The following is a 14,928-nucleotide window of genomic DNA, read 5'->3' as shown; positions in this document are numbered from 1 at the left end:
GTTTCAGCTCCGGAGTTGGACACATCTGCAATTTGGATCCCGGCTATGTGTGGTTGAGCAAGTTACTTTGCCTCTCTGAGCTGCGGTCGTAATGTAAACATGAAGTATGATGGTTCTATCTGGCAGCCTGGCCCAGTGAGTGCTCACGGACTCCAAGGCTAACAACAGCAGCGATGACCCTGTCTCCTGAGGTGGGGCCAGAGCCCTGTCTCCCCCCAACCCCGTGTGGACGGCCGGGACTGTGGGTGGGTGGCCTCCGAGGGCCCCGCAGGGCTGAGTGCTGCTGTCCGTGGGACCAGGGGAGGCGTGTCCTGCAGGCGGCACAGAGCGCCCTGTGTCCAGCAGAGGGCCCTGCCCTGTCCTGCCTGGCTGCCGCGGGCAGAGGGACCAGGGGGGAGGTGACCACTGGAGCCGGCTGGCGACGCCAGACGCCCGGTGGGGGCGGGCCCGGCAGCCAGCTGCCCATCGAGTCGGGCCCGCACTCGGCCCGGCCTCGCCTCTGTGTGCGGGCAGCTGCACTGCTCATCCGGCCATGCAGTGGCTGTGGCCGCTGGGCGTCTCCCTCGCCGTGGCGCTGGCAGCCGGGCCCGAAAGGGCCCCTGGGGGGGTCCGCCTGCACCAGGGTGGGCACCAGCCTGTGGCCCAGGAGCAGCCGGACCGGTCCAGGCGAGGAGCTGAGTGGGAGGATGCCAAGGGGTTGCAGCAGTACGTGCCCGAGGGGTGGGCTGAGTACCCCTGGCCCATCCGCCCAGCCACCCCACAGCCCACCCAGCCCCGGGTGGCCGCCAGCCCCTCCCTGGACCAGGTCAGGGCCGCTGGGGGCAGTGGGCAGGAGCCCCGGGGCAACGTGACGGGGATGCCCGGCCAGCGCCTGCAGGTGCAGAACCCCCTCTACCCGGTGACTGAGCGCTCCTACGGGGCCTACGCCGTCCTGCTGCTGGCCCTGGTGCTGTTCGCCGTGGGCATCGTGGGCAGCCTGGCGGTCATGTGCATCGTGTGGCACAGCTATTACCTGAAAAGCGCCTGGAACTCCATCCTGGCCAGCCTGGCGCTCTGGGACTTCCTGGTCCTCTTCTTCTGCCTCCCCGTCGTCACCTTCCACGAGATCACCAAGCAGAGGCTGCTTGGCGCGGTGTCCTGCAGAGCGGTGCCCTTCGTGGAGGTGAGCGTGTGGCCCTCCGTGGAGGTGAGCGTGTGGCCCTCCGTGGAGGTGAGCGTGTGGCCCTCCGTGGAGGTGAGTGTGTGGCCCTCCGTGGAGGTGAGCGTGTGGCCCTTTGTGGAGGTGAGCGTGTGGCCGGATAGAGCCCATGGGGCGGGGGCGGGGGGCTGCCAGCGTAGGCGGAGAGGTGCGTGAGGCCCCTAAGCCTGTCTCGCTTCTCCCCCAGATTGGTCAGGGAGGCACACACAGTATGGCTCCAGTAGCTCTCAGGGCCCCCAGCCCCCCAGCCCAGCCCCCAGCCCGGCTCCCGCCCCCAGCAGCCTCGCGGCGGCCCCCTCTCTCCACGCTGAGAGCTCCCCTCTGCTGCCTTAACCCCTCCGTCTTTCCACCCAAGAAATGGCTCTGCTCTGTCTCTTTTTTCTCCCTCTGTGCCCCTTCTCTGCCACTCAATTTCCTGCCCCCTCAAGCGGTGCCTGAAGGGAGATTCCAATTCCCTGCAGACCCCCACCCCCCTAACCAGTCAGGTCTGTACCCTCACTGCCGTCACCCTTACTCCATCCTCTGAAAGCAGAGCCCAGGTTCTGGGGGCTGCAGCTGAGGCTGGTGCATATTGGGGTGTCCCTGGGTGGGTCAGACCTCCTTTCCCATTTCCCTGTCTCCCAACCAGGGGGTAGACCAGATGGCCCTTTACCTCTGGGCCCTTCCTTGCTGGCATGAGTACACGGGTGTTGATGGATGTGCAGATCAGAAGGAGAGAGTGCAATCAAAACAACGCCAAAATATGCCAAAATAAGTGCATTTGTGTGGAACACAGCGAGGCCACCATGTCTGTATAGGAACACGAAATAAGCCAGCAGCCTTTTGAATGTTGTTTACGTGGGGCTTGGGGGGAATAATGAGGGCTAGAGTGACCGTGCCCCCCCCCGAGCCACTCTCCTCCTGGGGGCTGAGTGAGTGGGCGGCTGGTCTGAGCGGGGAAGGAGTCAGGACAAGCGTCTGAACGCTACCGTGATCCTGGTTCTCGCCACGTCCCGTGAACTAGTGATGAGTTCTCATCCGGACAGACTTGCCGAGGCTTGGGAGGCGGCACAGACCCTTCCCTGCCCTCCCCAGCCCGGGGCGACCACCCAAAGGTGCTCAGACCTGAAGGAAGCCGTCCTGCTGGGCGCAGCTTTGCATCTCAGTTACCTGGAGCTCGGAGCCCCACTGAGCCGCGGGGCTCAGACACGGGGCCTTGGAGGCGGGCAGACCGGCTGAGTGACCGGGGTGGGCACTTCAGCTGCCCCAGCTCAGCCCCCTCCTGGGTAATGGGTGATCAGCGTCACCATCGCTGAGTGAACTCTCGAAGGACGACAGGTGTGACAGCTAGTGTGCTTGGAATTAAAATGATTCAAGAGGTGCTTTTTACTAGGAAGGCCTCAGGGAGGGGAGAGGGTGACGCCCTGTGAGGCCTGTCTGCAGAGTCGTGGCCGGGGGAGCCGGGCCCCGCCCGACTGGGGTCCCAGACGCCTGCCCCCTCCACAGCCTGGAGGACAGCTCACCGTGAGCCCTCCCTGCAGGCTGGCTGGCGGGTGAGAGGTAAGGGACAGATGCACTGCTGGGCCCTTTCGTAGGGGCCCCAGGAGGCCCTGGAGTGGCAGAGTGAGCTGCAGGGTTCCGGAGGGCCATCCTGAGAGGAAAGGAGGGGCCGTGTTGTTTTCCTCCAGCGGCCTGGGCCTGTCCGCAGAGGGGGCGGGGCCCCCACAGCACGCCCCAGTGGGGAGGGGAGGTCCGAGCGGGGAGCACCCCCCCGGCACTTGCCTCCTCTCTGCTCACAGGGCGGTCGTCCATGGGCTCGGTGAGCAGCCTGAGGTCAGGTGGGCCGGTCTGGAGGGGCTGCTTCGCCGGGTGGCCCGACCCTGGGCCTCTCCGGCAGGGCAAGGCGGGATGGAGAGCCTGTGTCTGCACCCCGCAAGGCTACCTGCCCCGCCCCAGCCACGCACCCGGGGGACACGGGCATCTACAGCTCGGCAGGCCCAGGACCCCTGCGTCCCTGCGTTCATCCTCCGGGATGACTCCTGAAGTCCCAGGAGCATGGTGATGACCCCCTCTCCCCCACCCCATGCCCCGTAGGTCTCCTCCCTGGGTGTCACCACCTTCAGCCTCTGTGCCTTGGGCATCGATCGCTTCCACGTGGCCACCAGCACCCTGCCCAAGGCCAGGCCCATCGAGCCGTGCCCGTCCATCCTGGCCAAGCTGGCGGTCATCTGGGTGGGCTCCATGACGCTGGCGGCGCCCGAGCTCCTGCTGTGGCAGCTGGTGCGGGAGCCCAGCGCTGCCGCGGGCACCGTGGATGCGTGCGTCATGAAGCCCTCAGCCCACCTGCCCGAGTCGCTCTACTCGCTGGTCCTGACCTACCAGAACGCCCGCATGTGGTGGTCCTTTGGCTGCTACTTCTGCCTGCCCGTGCTCTTCACCGTCACCTGCCAACTGGTGACGTGGCGGGTGCGGGGCCCGCTGGGCAGGAAGCCCGAGAGCCGGCCGGGCCCGCAGGAGCCGCCGGGGGGCCGGCCCAGCAGCACCGTGGCGGGCCTGGCCGCTGTGCACGCCCTCTGCGCCCTCCCCGAGAACGTGTGCAACGTCGTGGCCGCCTACCTGTCGGCTGCGCTCACGCGCCAGACCCTGGAGCTGCTGGGCCTGGTCACACAGTTCTCCACCTTCTTCAAGGCGGCCGTCACGCCGCTGCTGCTCCTGTGCGTGTGCCGCCCGCTGGGCCGCGCCTTCCTGGACTGCTGCTGCTGCTGCTGCGGCGAGGGCTGCGGCCGGCCGGCGGACCCCAGCGGCCCCCGCGCCAAGCTGCACACGGAGCTGTCTGCCTCCGGCTACTTCCACAAGCCCCGCGAGGCGCCGCCGCTCCTGGCCCTGGGCACGCCCTGCTGAGGCCGGGCCGGCCCGCGGCGGGGGAGCTCTGCCCAGGGGTGGGCTCGGCTCCCCGGGCTGCGGTCCGGGCCTGCCGGAGCCCCTCCCTGCTGCGCCGGGGCCTGCCCACCCATGCTCCCGCCAGGGCAGTGGTCCTCCAGGTCCTCAGAGCTGCTCTGAGACTCTCCAGAACCTCGCCTGGCCCCTGCCCCCCTCTGCAATCTGGAGCCTGACCGCACCGCCCATGTGCCCCTCTCTGCACCGTACCCCCCCAGGACCGGGCTCCTTCCTGGGCACGGCCGGCCCCACGCTGCATGCTGCCTTCGGGTGCCGTCCCCCCCGGGAGGACTTGTCTGTCCGTCCTCCTCCTCCTCTGATGTACCCCGGTTGGCCTGTCTCCCCCGCCCCCCCCCCCCCCCGCTCAGGTGCTCCCTGGTAGAAGGCCCTTCTTGGAAAACAATAAACTAGGTAGAACCAGCCGTGTGCCACAGGCCTTTCTTATGCCACATCCTGGCAGTGCCCAGATGCACCTGGACTTTGCCCGCCTGGCCCGTGGCCGGTGTCCTGCCTAGCCTGGGGTGCCATGGCTCTGAGGGCAGAGTGAATGAAAGGGCTTGGAGGCTGGGCCCCTCTGCCCTCAGTTGGGCCTGAACCCAGCCGTCCCCGGGAAGGAGCCTGGAAACTTATCTTCCATGGAGCGCCCCCTCACTGCTCTTCCCTCCACACAAAGCCCCCATTAGAGGGTCTGCCTCTGAGAACAGCTCTTGTCTGGCTTCTTAGAATGGACTGTTCATCCCGCAGACGACCCAGCCGCCTGCCCCCCGCCTGCCCCCCGCCTGCCCCCACCCCACACCCTCGCCGTAGCCAGAGCTCTGACATAACCCACCCCCCTGAGTCTTCTTTCCTCTCACTGGTTCCTCATGCAATGGGGGGCCTTCCAGAGGCCCCTGAGCCTTGTCTGGGCCCAGTGAGTTTGGCACAAGGTCAGCCAGAGGGGCGCCTTGGCTGAGGCCCCAGGAGCCTGCCCTCCCACCTGAGGGGCAGCTCTGGGCCTCCTGGAGGGGAGTCCCCGCTGCCAGCTGTTCCCAGGTCACCCGAGGGCCCAGGAGGGTCCCCGGGGGGCAGGGTGGTAGCCTGCCCGAGGCTCCCCTTTCCGCTGGTTACCCCACCCACAGCCTTTGGCCTCAGCCTCCTTCCCCCGCGCCCCGGGATCTTAGCGGCCTTGTTCTCTCTCCCTGGCACCCACCCCCAGGACGGGTGACGCCAAGGGAGAGGGAGGCCGTTGCTAGGTGATGGCGCTGCTGGGCGCACACTCTTTGTGCTGTGAGATGCAGGCGGCCTCCACAGTGACCGAAGCCCCCAGCCTCGTCTGCAGCAGCTTAGGATGGAGGGGGAGCAGGCTGGGGGTGGGCCAAGGGCAGGCCGGGTGCTGGGTGCCCTCCCCCACTTCCTCTTCGCGCCCCCCACCCCAGTCCCAGATGCACCAGCAGCTTCCTATGGGATGTGTGGGGGGGTGGTGAAATGGGGATGAGCAGGGTGGGGGGGGGGCTCCGCCACATCCTGTCTGGGGGCTCTGCCAAGGGGCACCCTTGCCTCTCCCAGCTCAGAGCCATGCGAGGAGATGGCGGCCCCGAGGCCCGGCTCGCCCTGCTGCCCCGGGCAGCCAACGTGAGTGGCCTGTAGGATTAGTCAGCCAGCGGGCCAGCGGGCCTTGGGAAGGAGCCACGGTCCCTCGGGCCTGGCCAGCTGAGGGAACAAAGCGGCATTTGTTGCTTAGGGGTCCTGGGCCTGAGGTGGGGGTGCTGGTTGGCAGTGGTGAGCAGTGGACTTGAGCTGGGTCTTCAGGGGATACCAGCCAGCTGGGAAGGGCCAACCCACTGAGGCCCCTACTCTCCCCCACACTTGTAGTGAGAATTGCCTCCCGTGGGCAGACTGGACCGCAGTGAAGCAGGATGAACTCCTCACAGAGGCCTGGAGTCACTGGAGGCCTCAGACAGGACTCCTAGAGCTCCAGGCAGGAGGCCCGGCATCCAGCACCTTCCTTCCTGTCCTCCCCTGGGGGTGCAGTTCTGCAGAGCTGCAGAGGGCCCCACTCCCACCATGGTGCATGAATCTGGTCTGTCCCACAGGCGCCTGCTGTGTGTGCTGGGCAGTCTGTCCGATAGGCACCTGCTGCGTGCGTTGTTTACAGGCGCTGGGCAGGAGGGTGCCTGCTGGGTGAGCAGCTCATCCTGTCTCAGCTCAAGTCCTACCCTTCTCAGAGGACACGGGAGGCCAGAAAGGCAGGTAAACGGATCCCCCCATCCTGCTCTCCAGACCGTGGGTGCTGGTCCTGCCCAGCGCCCCAGGCCACGGCGTCACCAGCCACTGAGCAGCCGGGAGGACCAGCCTAGCCCCGGATCGCCTGGCCTCTCCTGAGGGGCTGGTCAGCACGTGCGCACGTTCAGTTGTGTCCAACTCTGCATCTGCTTGGACTGCAGCCGCCAGGCTCCTCTGTCCGTGGAATTTTCCAGGCAAGAATACTGGAGCGGGTGGCCATTTCCTCCTCCAGGGGATCTTCCCGACCCAAGGATCGCACCTAGTCTCCTGCATTGCAGGCGGATTCACCACTGAGCTACCTGGGAAGGCACCCCAAAGTCATCTGGCTCCATTGGCCAAATTCTATCAAACCTCGCAACAGCGGGGAGCCCCTCTCCAGCCAGGCCACTCCTCCCTGCCGTCATGATGACCGGAAGGAGCCTCCAGGAGAAAGCCCCGAGGACATATGAGCTCAGAGCCACCGAGGCAGGCCCGCCTCCCAGGACCCTGGAAGCTGCTTTCTCCCAGCAGAGGCTGGATGAAGCCTGCCTGTAGGGCCGTCCCATTTCTGGGAGGAGGGGAGCCCAGTGGGGCGGGGCTTACGGTAAAACTGGGTCAAGATGGCCCCGGATTTGGGAAGGATTTTCGAGAAGCGGGATGCAAGGCTCTGAGCTGCTTTGGAGGGGGGCGGTTCTTGGTGGAAGGAGGGAGGGCGCGGCCTCTCCTGGGAAACCAGCAGCCCCGAAACCAGCGGCTGAGCGGGTCGGCTGCCGGCTCCGCACGCCGGGCGCTGCCCGCCCCAGAGCCGTCTCCTGGCTCCGCCCGCTCCAGGCCGAGCCCTGGAAACACTGCGCGCGGGATCCCTCGCGGTGGCGCGGCCGAACAGGTGGTAACACCGGCGCCCTCGGGCGGCTGGCAGCTCAGAGCGGGGGACCAGAGGAGGCGGCGGCAGGCAGGAACCGGGCCGCACGCGGGGGCCGCTCTGTAAAGAGCCATTGTGTGCTCGGGCCAGCGTGTGCCTCCCGCTGGCTGGGTGCGCCCGGGTGGAGGGCTGGAGTCCTGAGCCTACCGGGCCACCGAGGGCAAAGAACTCACACCATGCAACCCCCCAACACAAAATTGTCGTTTATTCTTGTTAGGAGGCAAAAAAATGTACAGTTACAAGAATCATCTTCCAAACAGAGGTTAAATATGAGCAGAAAAGTGTAAAAAAGGAAGAGGGACATCACTTTACAAATCATTAAATTAAATAAACCAACAGAAAACAAAAATCCAAAGAACCAACCCCCCATGCTGAGTTCTCTCCTTGTGCAACTCTGCAAAACGAGAACAGAAAGTGAGGTGGCCCGTGGAGGTGGGGGCCTGGGGAGGGGCGGGAGCTGGAAGCCGGCCGGGCGGCGGGGGGCACCTCGGAGGCGGCCCCTGCCCTCCGCCCGGCTGGGGCCGAGAGGGGAGTCCCTGAAGGCTCGCTCCCATCTGCCTGACATCCAGACACTGCGGGGACAGACGAGGCTCGAGGCTCGGGACGCCCGCCCCTGCCAGGCTGGTGCCTTTCCGGGCAGACCGGCCCCAGCCGACCCCGCGGCTCCCTCCTGCTCTCCCCACCGCCCCCTCCCAGATCCTGGCTGGGCCCTGCAGCATCAAATGGTTGATTTTAGTCTTTGCTTAAATTAAAAAATTAAAATATATATACATATATATACTGTACACACAGGACAATAACAGAGTGTGGGAAAGGGGAGCGGGAGAGGGGCGGGGACGGAAACGGAGCCGGGAGGGGGAGGTTAGGGGGCGGGCGGGAGCCATTTATTTTACAGTCAAATCAGGAGTTCAGCAGAACGGGACTCTGGGGCCCCCCGGAGGACCCTCCCCGCGCGGAGTACGGAGGGTGGGCTTGGGGGGCCGCAGGGGGAGGGGGAGCTTGGCCTCAGGTTGGGACGCGGCCCCTGGTCCGAGGGCACGGCCGCGGTCTCAGCTTCTCCGCGACTTTGAGTGCTGGATAAGCCACTGTAGGGTGATGTCTGGGGGACAAGGGAGCAGGTTACAGGGCTTCAGGGCTGCTTCTCCTGCGGAGAGCGCACACCGGGGGCGGGGGGGCTGCAGCTGGGGTCACCCCACGGGCGTCAAAGCCCAGTTCCAACGTCAGACCTGCTCCGACAGAGACGGAGCCCTAGGGGGTTCGCCCAAGACCGCACACCAGTGGACGCAGGGCGGGGGCTTCCTGCAGCCCGTCCCACCCGGGGAGCCCGGAGCCTCCCCTCCTGCCCCCTCCCCCGCCCCCGCCCCCAACACCCACCGATGTTGTCCTTCTCTTTGCAGGAGATGGAGTAGCAGCAGATCTCTCGGTCCTGGATGGCAGACAGGTTCCTGCGGGGACCACCCAGTCTCCTGAAGCTGCAGCCCAGGGGACTGGGGACTGGGGGCTTGGGGCGGGGGCCGAGGGTGTCGGGGAGGCCGGGAGGAGCGCGAAGGGCGGGCCCGCGGGCGCCACCGCGCGGCCGGCGCCGGGAGCGCGCGAGCCCTCCGCTCCGCGCCGGGGGTGAGCCCACTCACATTTTCTCGATCAGTTCCTTCTCATCCAGCGCTCCCGGAAGGTCTCGCTTGTTCCCCAGGACGAGCACCTGCCGCGAAGAGAGGACAGGGCTCGGACCAGGGCTGCCGCGGCCCGGCCGCCCTGGAGGGGTGTGGGCCCGGGCGCCCCCACACCGCCACACCCGCGCAGAGTCGGAACTGCCCGCCATCCCCACGTCCCGGGCCTTGCCCTCCCACTCCACGCGGGGCTGACCGGGATGCCCTGCAGCTGGGGCTTGTCCAGTAGGTTGTGGAGCTCATTCTTGGAGGCCTCAATTTTCTCTTGGTCGGCGGCATCCACCATGTACCTGGGGGACAGCAGGTGGGGACACAGTTGACCCCACAGGCTGGGGTGGGGGTGGGAGCTGCCACCTGGGCGGGCTCAGCCAGGGGCTCCGGTGGGACAACCTGCGGGGACCGCGGCGACCTGCCCGCGTCCTGCCCCCACAGACCCGGAGAGGCTGCTGCTCGCACGGCAGCACCGGTCCTGTGAGATCAGACCCCAGTCCTTCCAGGAGGGACCCTCTTCTGTTCTCACAGGAGGACTAGACAAGGGGGAGAAGACTGCAAAGGAAGCCCCAACAGGCTTTATGCCCAAAATGCCTTTAAAGAAATTAGACTGGGGAGTTCCCTGGTGGTCCTGGCTGCAGGGGGTGCCAGTTCCATCCCTGGTCCAGGAACTTGAAGATCCCACATACCACGTGGCCAAAGAACTTAATAATAAATCAGGTTACAGGTTGTAAGATAAGCCACGACGATGTACTTTACAACATAGGGGATAGAGCCAATATTTTGACATAACTATAAAGAGTGTTACCTTTAAAAATTGTATAAAAAACTAAAATTTAAAAACAATGAAAGCTAAACGATCTTTTGTTCAGACACATATATATGTTGTTGTTGCTATTTTTTAAAAGCAAGGGAGGGAATTCCCTGGCAGTCTAGTGGTTAGAACTCCACGCTCACTGCCAAGGGCTGGGGTCAGGGAACGGAAATCCTGCAAGCTGTGTGGGGCGCCAAAAATGAAAAAGAAAATAAAGTTAAAAAGGAAAAAAAAAAATAGGGAGTGAACTACTGAATCACATAAATTCAGGACATAAATGAATCTGAGTCGGGGGAGGTACAGGCGGAGGCTTCGGCATGAGGCGATCGGTGCTGCGGGTCTCAGACTGGACGGTGGGCCTCCGAGGGTCCGTCTGAGCAAAGGTGAAGCCAAAGCGGCGACGGGCTCGAGCCGCCGGCCAGGGCCCATCCCGCGCACTCACACGATGGCGCTCACTCCGCGGCAGTAGCGCTCCCACATGCTACGGAAGCGGGGCTGTCCCCCGATGTCCCAGAGCTGCAGAGAGGGGGCTGCGTCAGTGGCGGGCGGCCCCCGGCCCAGCCGGGCTTCCCCCCACCCGCCCCAACTCCTCGGGAGTCAGCGCCCCGGACCCTCGCCCCCCCAACTCCTCCACCGTTGGCGCCCCGTCCCCGTCCCCGGCTGTGATCTGTTCACTAGGAGGGCCCTCTAGCGCTCCCTGGCCGCGCACCTTGATGGTCACATTCCCCTTGGTGATCTTGCGCATGTTGAAGCCCACAGTGGGGATCATGTCCTCGTTGAACTGTCCTGACTAGAAGGGAGAGTCAGAATCGGGAAGGGGGCAAAAATGGCAGGAGCCGACGCCCAGTCCCATGTGGCCACGGACCAGGTCTTCCAGAACCTCTCCTGCCTCCACCCCCACACCCCCACCCCCTCCAGGCCACCAGGGGGTCCCTGGCGGGTCCCATGTGCCCCCCACTTTCAGGCAAGACACGGCCCTGGCCAAGCCCGGCGTCCACCTTGCAGTTGGGCTCTCCTGTGACAAAGAGGGCTCTGGAGTGGCTCCGCCTGCACAGAGTCCCCCCTGAGGGCCAGCCTCCATGCCCCCATTTATCCTCTGGTGGAACAGGTGGGGTAAACGGTCCAGGTTGACACTTGCACAAGGCAGTGAACATTCATGTCAAATCCGTGTGGGTAAGTCAGCCACACCCCACATGCAATGCAGAGCAAGTGTTTTCTGGGCTTCTTTGTACTGTACCCATTTGTAGGATGGGTGGTCCTCCCCGGGACCTCACCAGACTGAGAGCTCCTTGGGGACTAACTCCATTTCCCATAACCCAGTTTCATATTCTAACAATTCTCATTTCTCCCCTCTAAACTGTCTCCATGATCTCTAGATTGTTCTAAACTAGCCACAGGCCTCTAACAAGGCCGGACCGAACTCCACCCAAGGCTGTCTCCACATTCACATGTAGGCCTCTGCTCCCCCTCGGACACAGGCTGAAGGCAATGTGGCTTCCTTAACCTTGAACCTGAGGGGACAGCCTTGCTCCTCTGTGATGCCACCTCCTACTGCCAGGCGGCAGGAGTCCTTTGCCTCCGGCCACACAGAGCAGCCAAAGTGTGGACATGGTGGTTTCTTGTTCAGAGCCTGTGAGTGTGAACCAAGTCCTCCGCCCCAGCTGAATGAGATAGACGGATTCCCTTTTATCTTCAGGAGTCATCAAGGCCCTTGGATGGGAGCGGGGGCCACCCAAGAGGCGTGCTAGGGATGAGGCGGATCGAGGGGCTTCAGAGACCCCTGAGAGTGCACCCAGTGTGTCTGCACACATTGGTGAAAGGGTCTCTGGTTTCCAGCAGGTATCAAAAGGGTCCAAGAGCCTCTAAAAGTGAGGAAACTCAGGAAAAGGGACCGCCCTGAGGAGGCGGCTTCGCTTTTGGCTAACTAGGGAGAAGCATGTGTGGTTTACCTCTGCAAACCCCGGCAGGGTGTGGGGGGCGCATCCCCACCATGAGCATGTTAAGAACATGGAGACTGAGGAAGGGAAGCCCAGTTCTCATTTATCACTCTTCATGGAGGAGCTTGGACAAGACACTTTGACCTCTCTGGGCCTTGAAGTTTCCTTCTGTGAAATGGGGGAGAGGGGTTTGGTTTCCTAGAAAGTGGCCAACGGGCTCACAAAGAGCTTGGAAATGGTTTCCATATGCAAGGAACCATCATTGCCGCCTGGCGACAGAACACCCACAGGCTCTCGTAGAAATAAAAAGCCCAGCCTGGCAGAGGAGGGTGCCAGGAGGACCCTCAGGGAGGCAGGCTCCCTGCCCTGGGATTTCCAGGTCAGCAGTGAATCAGAGCTAAGCTGGAACCAGTCGCAACTTCATTTCTCGGCTAAGGCCTCGGATCTTACAAGCTCCTCCTTCAAGGTCAGCAGGAACCCTAAAGTTGTCTAGTGGAGCGCCCCCTCAGATTTGAATTCCCTCTAGCTCATCCCTCCTGGGTTAGCTATAGCACTCCGAAGTTCTTTATAATGAGTCAAAAATCCATCTCCCCAAGTTTACTCCTGGGTACCTCAAGATCAGTTCTTCCATTGGACAGTCATTCACACTTTAAAGTATTTGAAAATATTTGTCCTCTAGCTTCCCTTGGGCAAAACACCTCCTACTTGCAGGCAGCACAGCCTTTTCAGAGCTTGGGAAGCTGAGGTTTGGGTTCTCCGAAGCACGGAAGTCTCAATGACACTGCCCAGCTCACGTTAGCCGTTTGAGCAGCGGATACATAAACTCAATTTCTATTTACAGTCAGACTCATAGAGTGAGCAGAAAAAACAAACGGGGAAAAGCTGAGACAAAGAAAGGCCAAATGAAGAGGCCAACGGGATTCAGAAGATCAGTGGTGGGCACAAGCGCAGAGCCCAGGGTCCTGACTGTTTCTTTCTGAAAGACACTCCACTGGGATCATACCCGGGGTATGGCCCTGGAGGAGCTGAGAACTCTGGACTCACTCAGACCTGGGCACTCCCACTGTGGCCCACAAGGATGGGTGTTTCTGGGAAGCCTCTTTCCAGGGAAATCAAGGTTGCACTTTTGGGATGTGCGAGCTGAGGTGGCATGTTTCATGTCGTGAAGATGAAGGTGTGGCCGGGGGCGGGCAGCCTCCTTGTGCACCTCAGAAACTCTTGACCCTGGTGATGGAATCTGTGACTCTGGGATTCCGTTCTGACCTGCCAGAGCCTCCTGCTCTCTGGACACGACCAGGACACAGAAGCCCCTGGGCGCCTGCGGATCCCCGCTGGGGACACGGCTTTGTAGCCGCTCCAGGAGGAGCACATCCCCAGGGACCAGAGGTGACGCCCAGGCTGAGCCACGAGAGCAGCAACCGGCCCCCTCCTGGCCTCACCGCGGTCATCTCCCAGCTAGGCACCTGGCCCCTGCTCCTGGAGCCCGAGCCCAAGTCAACTCCATGTCTAACCACGGGTCTGCGACTGAGGGCCAGAGCCTGGGCAGACAGGAGCCCAGACACCATCCTGCCAACAAACCCAGACTGGGCCCCACAAGCTTGTCCTGCTGGGTGAGCGGCCAGGAGCCCCTGGGCAGAGGTCATCACAAACATGTTTAGGAAAGGGAACCAGTGCCCAAACACACCGTCGTGGGGAATCGAACCCCAGCCTCCCTCCACCCTTCTCTTTGAGGGTGCGCAGAACGGGCAGGGGAGGTACCCAGGCCCGCGGTCACACTTCTCAGCTGACCCATCTCATGCACCGCCGGTCCACAGTTCTCAGAAAACCCAGGCAGGGCACAAGCCGAGCCCTGCCCAAGCCTCCCTCAGCCCCACGGGCCCAGCGCAGCCAGCTCACAAACGCACAAACGCCTGCCAGGCCGCGGCCTCCACTGCCTTCCCCTTTTCTGAGACACATTTTAACTCCTTCTCCACCACCGCCCTGACTCTAAAAGGCTCACACTCGCCCACCCGGGTCCCGGAGCCACTCTCCCCTCTATCCCCAGAATGGACCTGTCCCCCACCTCCACCCCGTCCTCTGGGTCCCCACCTCCTCTGCAACTTCCGGGCCAGGCGGCGCCTCCGAGCTCCTCGGAGTGCCGTCCATCCCCCCCCCGGACCCCCAGCTGGGTAGAGGTTCCCGTAGAGGAGGCGTCTGGGCTGGCGCCCTGGGCCCCGGGCGGATTCCACTCCCCCCAGAGCATCCCTCTCCCCACCACCATCAATAGCGCCGGGGCTTCCCCTTCCGGCCAGGCGGGGTTGACCCCCCGGGGTGGGGCTTGGGCCGCCGGGCCCCCTGCCCAAGCCGCAGGGCATCCCATCCCGCGACCCTCCGCGCGGCAGGCCCTGCACTTTCGCCCCGTCATGCGCCTGGCTGCGGTGCGGAAGGCGGGCCGTCTCCGCGGGCGGCGGTCCCTCGGGCCTCGTGACACCCTCGGAGCCGCCAGTCCCGGGCCTGGGCCGCGTCCCCTGTCCCCCGCCCCCCGCGCCCTCGGTGCCATCCGGGCCCGGGCGTGCGCCGCCGGGCCCCCGGGGCCGTGGTAGGCCCCGCGCCTCCACGCCGGGCGGGGACCCACTCAGCCCGGCGCGGCGGGGGCTCGGGGCCGGCGGCCGGCGCCCGTACCGCGATCACGTTGACGAAGGTGGTCTTGCCGGAGTACTGCAGCCCGACCAGCGTGAGCTCCATCTCCTCCTTCCAGAACAGGGCCTTGAACCAGTCCAGCAGCTTGTTGAACAAAGCGATCATGGTCGCTGCGCCGGCCGCGCCTGGTGCCGGCCCCCCGCCGCCCCTGTTGCCCTCGCGCTGCGGCCGGAGCGGCCCTCCCCGGTGCGGCCCGGCTCCGGGCTCGGTGCGGGCGGAGGCTCGGCAGGAGCGCGCGGCGGCCGACGACTCGCTGCCGGGATCGCGCCGATGGGTGTGGCCTCCGCGCGTCCTCCCCCCCGCCCGGCCGCCGTCCTCCTCGCCGCCGTCCTCCTGCTCCGCCCGCGCGGCCGCCGGCCCTGCTCGCCCCCGAGCGAGCGCGCTCCTCCGCGCCGGGCCGGCGGGCCGAGCCGCGGAGCGTTGGGCGGGGCGCGAGGGGCGCCTGGGGAAAGGAGCTCCGGTTACTTTTCCCCTTCGCGAGCTGCCGCGTCCTGACGGGCACCCGTCCGGTGTTCCAGGCAGTGGGTCGGAGGTGGGCGAGGGCGCTGTCCAGCGGGAACATT

The 14,928-nt window shown here is 64.4% G+C and overlaps 2 protein-coding genes across 2 annotated transcripts; one reads left to right on the top strand and one right to left on the bottom strand.

Moving 5' to 3' along the window:
- The first annotated feature begins 518 nt into the window (after window positions 1–518).
- Window positions 519–4,078, top strand: GPR37L1 (G protein-coupled receptor 37 like 1). The gene is made up of 2 exons (XM_061161299.1): window positions 519–1,162; window positions 3,272–4,078. The coding sequence occupies exons 1-2, from the start codon at window positions 533–535 to the stop codon at window positions 4,076–4,078; spliced, it is 1,437 nt and encodes a 478-aa protein (XP_061017282.1). The 5' UTR covers window positions 519–532.
- Window positions 4,079–7,463: 3,385 nt separating this feature from the next.
- Window positions 7,464–14,597, bottom strand: ARL8A (ADP ribosylation factor like GTPase 8A). Its single transcript, XM_061161138.1, has 7 exons — window positions 14,348–14,597; window positions 10,459–10,539; window positions 10,192–10,265; window positions 9,141–9,234; window positions 8,909–8,976; window positions 8,652–8,722; window positions 7,464–8,376 (listed from the first exon to the last, which is right to left on the bottom strand). Exons 1-7 carry the CDS (start codon window positions 14,468–14,470, stop codon window positions 8,327–8,329), a joined length of 561 nt encoding a protein of 186 aa, XP_061017121.1. The 5' UTR covers window positions 14,471–14,597; the 3' UTR covers window positions 7,464–8,326.
- Between the last annotated feature and the right edge of the window lie 331 nt (window positions 14,598–14,928).

The sequence above is a fragment of the Dama dama genome, chromosome 14, assembly GCF_033118175.1.
Source record: "Dama dama isolate Ldn47 chromosome 14, ASM3311817v1, whole genome shotgun sequence".
Classification (NCBI taxonomy): domain Eukaryota; kingdom Metazoa; phylum Chordata; class Mammalia; order Artiodactyla; family Cervidae; genus Dama; species Dama dama.
Note: the sequence above shows the minus strand (reverse complement) of the source record. Positions and strands in the feature narration are given on the sequence as shown.